This window comes from Alosa sapidissima, chromosome 15 (genome assembly GCF_018492685.1).
Source record: "Alosa sapidissima isolate fAloSap1 chromosome 15, fAloSap1.pri, whole genome shotgun sequence".
NCBI lineage: Eukaryota > Metazoa > Chordata > Actinopteri > Clupeiformes > Clupeidae > Alosa > Alosa sapidissima.
This window is the reverse complement of record NC_055971.1, coordinates 5,264,851-5,274,047: the sequence shown is the minus strand read 5'-3', so window position 1 is coordinate 5,274,047 and position 9,197 is coordinate 5,264,851. Positions and strand designations below refer to the sequence as shown.

The 9,197-nt window shown below is 41.4% G+C and overlaps 1 protein-coding gene across 6 annotated transcripts in view; it reads left to right on the top strand.

The window, feature by feature from the left end:
* Positions 1–185: 185 nt before the first annotated feature.
* Positions 186–9,197, top strand: part of treh (trehalase (brush-border membrane glycoprotein)) — a 29,924-nt gene continuing 20,912 nt past the window's right edge. For 3 of the 6 annotated variants that reach the window (XR_006023050.1, XM_042064129.1, XM_042064128.1), the window contains exons 1-4: positions 187–396; positions 7,450–7,550; positions 7,639–7,786; positions 7,955–8,042. Coding sequence is in view for 4 of the 6 variants with exons in the window: in XM_042064129.1 (XP_041920063.1) it covers positions 308–396; positions 7,450–7,550; positions 7,639–7,786; positions 7,955–8,042 (426 nt within the window). In the remaining 2 variants the exon portion in view is untranslated. Of the gene's footprint in view, positions 397–7,449; positions 7,551–7,638; positions 7,787–7,954; positions 8,043–9,197 lie in introns of all 6 variants that reach the window. The other 3 variants (XR_006023051.1, XM_042064127.1, XM_042064126.1) reach the window with 3 other exon arrangements.

Sequence of the window (9,197 nt, the reverse complement as noted above, 5' to 3'; positions counted from 1 at the left end):
CTCTTGCTGTCTTGCTGTTGATTTGGAAGTGACCAAACCCCACACCATCTCCAGAAGTTATATATTAACTTATGTAAATGTATTTTCACCTTTAACTTGATCATCCTGGGCTATAAAAGAAGCCTCTTGTAATCGATAGGGACAGATTGGTCACATGACTTCATAGGACCAATAGGCCTAACCTACTCTCTTATCGTTGTAGCCTAGCTAGGGCTCCAACTGCCCTCTGTGGCACTTGATAACTAGTCTGGAAAAGAACGTCAACTGTTGTGCATGCTTCCGTTTTGCACATAGGCCTACCTTTAGTATGTCGTCTCATAATGTGGACCGAGTCAGCCTAGTATTTTGTATTTTCTTTGCCCAAGCGTATGCGTTGCTGCCACCTCCATGTGACAGGTAAGGTCTACAGAAGTAGCCTACAGCTGACTTGCGGGACTTCTCCTAAAGTTAAAGAAAGCAATAAATTAATGTAGCTTGCACTTAAACATGCTTTGTAAGTAAGACGTGGAAGCGTTTTAAGTCGATTAGGCTATCTAGGTTAGCATAGGCTACTGTAATTGTATCATAAGTCTGGTGGTGAAAAGAATATTAGGCTAAGTGATTACATATGTGATAAATAAATCCTTACAGTACTTTTGTAAGTTTTTAATTACTTAAGATCTCTATGCACAAATCAGCCTAATTGCCAGTCCATCTAAAACTGTTGAAATATCCGCTCACAATAGAAAGAATGACTAACGGGCTCTGCCACCACCGAGAAAAAGTTTCACTTTCTATTTCTGCCTGTTTTTTAGCCCTTTAGAGCAGTGGTTCTCAAATGGGGCTACGCGAAGGCACTCCAGGGGTTACGTGAGATTTTAACCCTTAGAAGCCGATTGACGCAACGTGCGTCAAAAAAACACACCCTTTCTTCTCTGTTACATTGCTCCGCTGTTTATAGCAGCGAGATGAAGCCTTTATTGCGTGACAGAGCATAAGCGGGGCTTTCCAACGAGACCACGCACTTGTCTGTACGTTAAAGTATGAAGATTAAAACAAATCGTGAAATTAAATCAAAATTGCATCATATTTACAGTCTATACTTATCTGCGTTCACCTGCGCACCCATTACTCTCGTTTATTACTCGCGAACCCGTGAACGCATAGATAGAACGCAAGCATATCAGATGAAAGAGGAGACAGAGCTATCATTTGACACCAAGTACATCCTTCTGGGTTATAAAACAGACGAAGTGACAGCAAAATAATAACTTCATATAGCTCGATTTACCTCACGTATTTGTCTGTTTTTGTGGCAAAGCATGTTAATCCAACGTGTGTTTCTTCATGGCAAAGAATGTTCATAATGCGGTTTTGAGATCCTAGCAAATTCCTCCATGGCATCCAATTCAAGGCTCACATTGAATCCCAATTTGTTCGACAAAGAAACACCTTTTTTGCCTTTACTTTGTTCATGGCAATGCAGTAAAAAGTTGTAGAGAACCATGAGTGCAGAACGCTAACACGTAAACTCGGGTCAAGTCAGGTCCGATCAGATCAGTTCGTGTTACAGATACAGTATGGAGCGCAGAAAGGTAATTTTTAATTACTAAATAAAAAAAAATGGCATTTATTTCTGTAAGGAGCACACCACATGTACCTCTGTAAATTGCTTAGCCCCAGAGAATCCTTCCACCATGGCAATGATATTGCCAGATTCAGGACCGTCTGCCCTACACACACATGAAATGCATGTAGAGCTATGAGCTTGCTGTGGTGAGATACATGTCAAAATATAAGAATTTGTATAATACACTTTTTATATTTTAATTCTTTAAAAATCAAAATAAAATCAATGCTAGTACTAATACATACAATTATGGCAGATCTAGACTCTGCTGAAAAAAAAAAAAAACAATATATAATATGGGTGTGTGGCACTTACAATGACCAGAATAAATCCTTATGAATAAATGTAGTGAAAATGCCCTAAAAACAGCTTAGAATCCATGCAAAAATACTTAAAAAACAATGATTTAATAAATATTTCAGGAAAATATAAGGTGTATGTGTTTATCAGTTCCAAAGTTTAATAAATTAGACACTGATGGCACAGTGCTCTGTTTTAAGTCTTTTTTTTTTTCTCAACTAAAAATGCTTTGCGCTAGTTACTTGGGGGTACTTGGCTAAAAAAATATTTCACAGGGGGTACATCACTGAAAAAAGGTTGAGAACCACTGCTTTAGAGAACCGAGCCAATTTGGGGATATTTGGACGATTGCTGATTCTCTCTCTCTAGGCCTACGCGAGTGCAGACATCATCGACTGTGCGCTAATTATTCCGTGGTCAAGAGTATAAGTATATATACTCTTTTGATCCCGTGAGAGAAATTTGGTCTCTGCATTTATCCCAATCCGTGAATTAGTGAAACACACTCAGCACACAGTGAACGCACAGTGAGGTGAAGCACACACTAATCCCGGCGCAGTGAGCTGCCTGCAACAACAGCGGCGCTCGGGGAGCAGTGAGGGGTTAGGTGCCTTGCTCAAGGGCACTTCAGCCATGCCTACTGGTCGGGTTTCGAACCGGCAACCCTCCGGTTACAAGTCCGAAGTGCAGTAGGCCACGGCTGCCCAGACTTGGAGGTTGATAGAGGTTCAAAGGTTCTGTGTCGTTTTATTGTCTGGATAGACGTTGCCGTTTATTGCTGTTTGTTGGACATTCTCCCCCAGAAAGTCCCGTTTTTATTGGTAATGAATAAAACTTTATTCCGTCAAGGAATGGTCATTAGATTATCAGATGTGTTATTGCTAAATAAATCAGAAAAAAGGAGTGTCCTCTGTCTAATTTTATCTTCATCTTCTATAGTTTGTGATAAACTGTTGTTTTAGGGGAAAACACCATTGACCTAGGCCTACTTAGCATAAGACTTTTGTTGTGTTGACAATTATTTTCTCCCAAAAATATTGACTTCTGACTACCATGAGGCTCCATGACTTCATTTGAACACAAAACAAATTTTTATAATTTTCATAACAATTTGAGTGTTTTATTTAGCTTTAGAACACCCATGTATTTTCCCGGTCAAAAATCACTGGCCACTTTTAAAAAGTAATTAGTTAGTTACTAGTTGCTACTACCAAAAAGTAACTAAATTACTTAGTTACAAATTGTAAAAGTAGGCTAACTAGTTACTTCAGAAAGTAACTATTTCTTACTTTCAAGTAAATTTTTAAATGCTCAAATGTGACTCCACCCCTCTTGAATGGAACTTAAAATGCATGTTCAATTATTCATGATAATGAGACACTTAATACAATACAGAAACACTGTAGGCCTACACAAATCAAAACTATTTTAATGTTGCTGTGGGACAAAGTGAAACTAGCCTCCAATGAAATGCTATGTATGTAGATATTATGTTTATAGTGGATTGATACAAATAACACAATAGATGTTTTGTAACTTTTGATATGTATTGCCCCTCAAGTAGGGTATATGGGCGTCTATAGGCCTAGTTCAAAACCTCTTTCTACACGGTAAGGCTACCCCTCCTCTGACTCTCTCCCTCTGACCGGTATTTTGGCAACTGTCCTTAATGAGACCGACTCAACCGTAGATAATGGCAGCATATCCTCCTTTTTTTGACCGGGAACCTAAAACTAGTGAACATGAGACAAACACAACAGGAGGGTTAAATAGATTTTATGACATGAAATGAAACCCCCACAAAAAGTGCCCCTTTCAGAGGAAGTGACTTAGGCCCTACTGTACATCACTTCTATTGATTAAGTCATTGAATTGAATTGTAATAATTTTCTTTAAAATTATTTTAGGAGGAAGAGTTGGGTCCTGTCACACTAAAATATTTGTCAAAACATGTTTTTTTTATGTTTACAGGCCTGAGAAATGGCAGTCACAGACAAAAGGTCAAAGTCTGATAAATTGTGATTATTTTAACATCAATAGAGAGCCCACTATATTAACCTAAAGCCTAAAGACATGACCAGATATAGGCTACACAATCTCTTCTTTGCATTTATATCCCTTTAATTCAAGTTCACAGCACAAAGCTGCCATGCATTAGAAGAGCATAGTTTATGCTTTATTAAGAATAAAAAAGGATTCGGTGGCACCACTCTTGATGTTTCATTAAAGGTGCTCTAAGCGATGTTGGGTAACGTCACTTCTGTTGACATTCAAACAAAACAGAGCTAGCTCGCTTCTCTCCCTCCCCCTCCCTCCTGTGCAATTGAAACTCTCCTAAATGCGCATTTAGTCGGTGGTGGGCTGGAACAGTTTTGTTTTTATGGTCCAGGCTGGACCAGGTTGTTTTTGTTGCCGTTTTTGGAGCCTGGGCTGTCCACAGAGACCACATTTGTTTAGGTGAAGTGGTGGTGGTGAGGTGATGTTTGCTGTGACAAAACATTTTTTGGCTTAGAAACCATGTAATATCGCTCAGAGCTTCTTTACATTTCTTGTGCTATTTCACAAGGTAGAGAGATCTTACAGTTTCGCATACAAACTGCACATAACCATTATGTTCTACATATCCTTGTCTCTGACAAACTGTAAATAATGAATGTAGGCCTATGTCCATCTCACAAATGTAGAGTCCACTTATGTCCACATTACTGTAGAGTAGTGTAGAGTCCACCTATGTCCACATTACTGCAGCCGGAGTAATCTTCAACCAGTAACAGGAAATAATGTTCTACTATTTGCGCAGAATTTTTTTCCTCTGCTGTTCAACCTGTACACGTCTGACTGCTGCTACAACACTGAGTCATGCCACATGCAGAAGTTTTCTGACGATACTGCAATTGTGGGGTGTATCAGGGACAAGCAAGAGGAGGAGTAGAGGAGTCTGGTGGAGGACTTTGTGCAATGGTGCAAACTCAACCACCTTCAACTCAACACTGCGAGAGCAGGTCTAAGCCCGCTCTGCTACCAGTCTCCATTGATGGGGTTAATGTGGAGGTGGTAAACACCTACAAGTATCTGGGTTTACACCTGGACAATAAACTGGACTGGTCAACCAATACTGAAGCACTCTACAAGAAAGGGCAGAGCAGGCTGTACTTCCTGAGGAGGCTGCGGTCCTTCAATGTCTGCAGTAAGCTCCTCCGGATGTTTTACCAGTCTGTTGTTGCCAGCGTCCTCTTCTATGCTGTGGTATGCTGGGGAGGAAGCACAAAGAAGAAGGATGCTGGGCGACTAGACAAGCTGGTAAGGAAAGCTGGCTCTGTAGTGGGAGCTGAAATTGAGTGCATCACTTCAAGATCAGATAAAAGGACCCTGAACAAACTGAATGACCCTGACAAACGAATGAACAGGTATGATAAGGGATCAGATTCCAAAAATAATTCCGTGGAAATGCATGGATTCCTGTTCCTTCCAGTAGCAGCAACTGGAATCCATGCATTTGCACTGAATTATTTTTGGAATCTGGTCCCTTATCATACCTGTTCATTCGTACTCGTCGCTCGTGACTAAATTCAAGATGGAGGCAAACGGTAAACTTCATGAAGGTACTGTCTGTATAAATCGTCTTGCAAATAAACTACCACTGCTTTTTTAAAGTTCTCAATGTCTCGTTTTAAATGGCAAGGCCCTCGGAAGTCTACCAATGAAGTATGGAGCTACTTTGTGCCTCGTAAATAGTGTAAAACTGATTTATTTGCATGGCTAGGCCGATGCCCGAGGCACCCCCATCGAAAAACTGTTGGTAGCATCGGCTAACTAGCGCCAGATTTCTGAGTGCAGGGGACAAGACAAGATAAGCTATGAGACATACGTTCACACTCGGTATCATGTTTCAACACACTTTAGGTCAATATCACACCAGAATTCTAACTTGTAACTAGTGTCTGACAGTGGTGGAGTCACGCAGACCGCCCAGGAGCAACAGCTCACTGGCTGGGGACGCACTTCGTAGTCAAGGGTGCATTACTAGAGGCATCCAGACTGTTCCGAGCGTGCGGAAACGGTTGTGAATACAGGTCTAGAGGTATGAGCCTCAACCAGAATGTTGAGCAGAGGCATCTTTTCCCCATCAGAGAGGTCTGGGCTAATGGAGAGCCCCTTGACCGCGTGGAGCACAAAGTCCAACGTCTTGCGTAGCTTGGTGAGGGTTTGGCTGACACCCAGGCTTCCGACTGGCAAAGTAGCTCGCCATAGTACACCTGTAGGAGGGCGACTGCGTTGAAGGCTCAGCAGACCTGCCTTACACAGACACATCTTGTCTGCCAAAGAGGTGGTTGTCCTGCAGGTCTTCATCCGCAGGGCAGGCTTGCCCATGATTGACAGAGCTTGTGGGGCAAGGTAGGAAGCTATTGCCTCCTTCATGCGCGGCATGGTGGTGATCCTGATTGCTTTAGCCCCAGTGATGCCGAGGTTCCAATCCAGCGCATGGGGTGGAAGGAGGAGGAAGCGCCGAGCTACAAGCAGCGATCCCAGCTACAGGGCCAGAGCGCCTCTGTGGGGACTGCTGCGAGTCCGAGGGGGGGAATGCTCAGATGAGAACGTTGTACAGTGTTCAAGGTTCCGTTACAGCGCAGTGTTTGCAGTGATCAGGTGAGCAGAGAGGCAGGCTACACTCAGGTCATGTTCATCCACATCCTTGCTTTTCAGACCAGTGAGGCCCAGACAGGGGATTGTCGGATCCAACTGTGGTGGGCTGTAGCTCGTTCAGCGTGTTGAAGACTTCTTTAGCGCTGGTTCGAAGATCTTTGAATCACTGAAGAAGGAAGAAAGGAATCTTTGTCATGATGTGCATCCTTAAAATAAAGTCCTTTTAGGCAAGTCCCTCCACTCGGCGGCCATATAGCAACGCTTTTTGGTCACTCATCGGGCATCCTATTCAGCAGAAATGCGCGTGCGCCAGGCTTCACGACACCAATCTTGCTCCAGCGGCGAGTTCACAACACATGATTGGCAAGATGTCTTCACAACACACCATATGATTGGCTCAATGTATGAATTCACATCACACCACATGATTGGCTCAATGTATTTACATGTCAACGTTTTGCCGAGGAAGGGGTGGGATATGTGTAGACAACGGCCATATTGGCGTTACAAACTAACCCCATGCATTTCTATGAATGAATTTTTGAGTGCTGTGTCTCCTCATTAGAAAGTCTCTGCTTAAAATCATTAAGAAGGGTTGTTAAAGATTGGTTCAGAACTCGACTGAAAGAGAACAATTAACTGAGGTCTGAATAGTATGCTCATTGCATTTTGTTTAATGAGAAGGCAAAGTTAAAGGAGAATGTTCACATCCGGTTTTGTAGGTGACCGAGTACTGTCGGTAATACCGATTGTTTTTTTTTTTTTTTTTCCATACCGACAGTACTCTGTGACCTCAAGAAACGGAGATCTATGTGAAAAATCACCAGATTTTTCCATTAGCAGCTCTTGGCTGTCTATATCCACCTTACTACTTTATCTCTATCTGTGTCTGGCAGTGAAATTTACTGCACTGGAGAACTGTTGAGACGAGTGCAGACTGCTAAACTCTTTAATGATGATAAGCACTTTGTGGACATGAAGTTGCTGGCATCCCCAGGTATGTTATTTTCCTTTTAGATTTGAGCCAAACTCCTGTATTCCTCCAGTGAATTTTCCTGTGGCTAATGATGAACTCTTTTACCCAGATGTAGTGCTTGAAGCTTTTCATAACTTGACATTTGGAGTTCAGAATCAGACAATCACATCTTCCATCCTGAAAGACTTCCTGACAAGGTTCTTTGATGCCCCAGGGAAGGAATTTGAGACTTGGACCCCAGCAGACTGGCATGAACAGTAAGATCATGATATCTTGTCTTTGTTATTGCACAGACACACTATTGCACAGTATTCAGCCAAATCTAGAGAGACATGTATAAGGACTGTGTATAATACATTAAAGTGTGAAACTTGATATTAACAAGAAAACAGTGGAGTCTTCATAGCATGTATTTTGTCTTGCAGACCTCAGTTCCTCTCGAAGATTAAAGACCCAAAGTTGTATAACTGGGCGGTAGACCTTCATCGCCTGTGGAAGTCCCTCGGCCGAAAGGTAGAACCTTGTTCAATTCCTTGGCCATTATTATGTTATGATATCATTAATCTTTTACAACATTAATCTTGCACAATATTAAGGTGCAGTGATGTACCCCCACAGAAATTTTCCTAAGATACTGTCATTCAAAATGGTGGTATCTAACCCATTTCACCCAATCTGGATTGTTAACAGAACAATAGTGAAAAAGTAAGCCTTTATATTATCTATATCGCTTTTCCGATACACAGAGTGCAACCCAAAGTGCTCACACACAGACCAGACACAGGTCAAAACAAAAACAAATGAACAAATAATTTAAAAAATATATATATAATAACATAATACATATAGTTAAATAATAAAAATGAAATATTTAGCTGAATTAATTTAGTTAACTAAAAGCTAGAGAAAAAAGGGAGTCTTTAAATTTAATTTAAAATGATCTATGGTGGGACAGGATCTGCAGTGGGAGACTATTCTAAAGCTTGGAGGCAGCAACAGAAAAGGCACAGTCTCTTTTAGATTTGTGGCATGAATTGGGTAGAGAGAGGAACATTGTGAAAAGTGACCTGATGCAGAGTAGTTGAGAGCAGATCGCAAATGTACTACGGAGGTGCTAAACAATTTAGGGCTTTAAAAACAAATTGTACAGTTTGACTTATGTTGATTTTTCTTTGTACCAGTTAAAATCTTAGCTGCTGCCCAATTGTGAGCGTGAGAGGGTTGAATTGAGTCAGTCCTAGATACAGTGTGTTGCAGTAATCCAGCTAGGAAGAATTTAAAAGCAGGGATCACTGTCTTTAGGGGTTGAAAATGACTTGACAATATTTCTGAGATGATAAAAGCTGCCTCTCACCACATTACTCACTTGTTTGTTAAAATTCAAAGAGCTGTCTATAAAAACACCAAGGCCTTGAGTTTGGCAGCGATATATCACCGGTGAATATGGTAGAGCATGCGCAGTAGCCTATTGCGCAAGAGAATTGCCAGTGGGAAGGTGTGATCAAACGCAATAAGTGGGTTGAGCCAGGTTGGATTCAATTAATGGTTTGGTTAAGCTGACCAATAGCAGTGTTGAGCAATACCTTTAAATGGAATGCATCAGACGAGATTGCAGTAGCCTTTGAAATCTCAATATTGCACACCTGAATAGTTTTTCAAAGAATAATA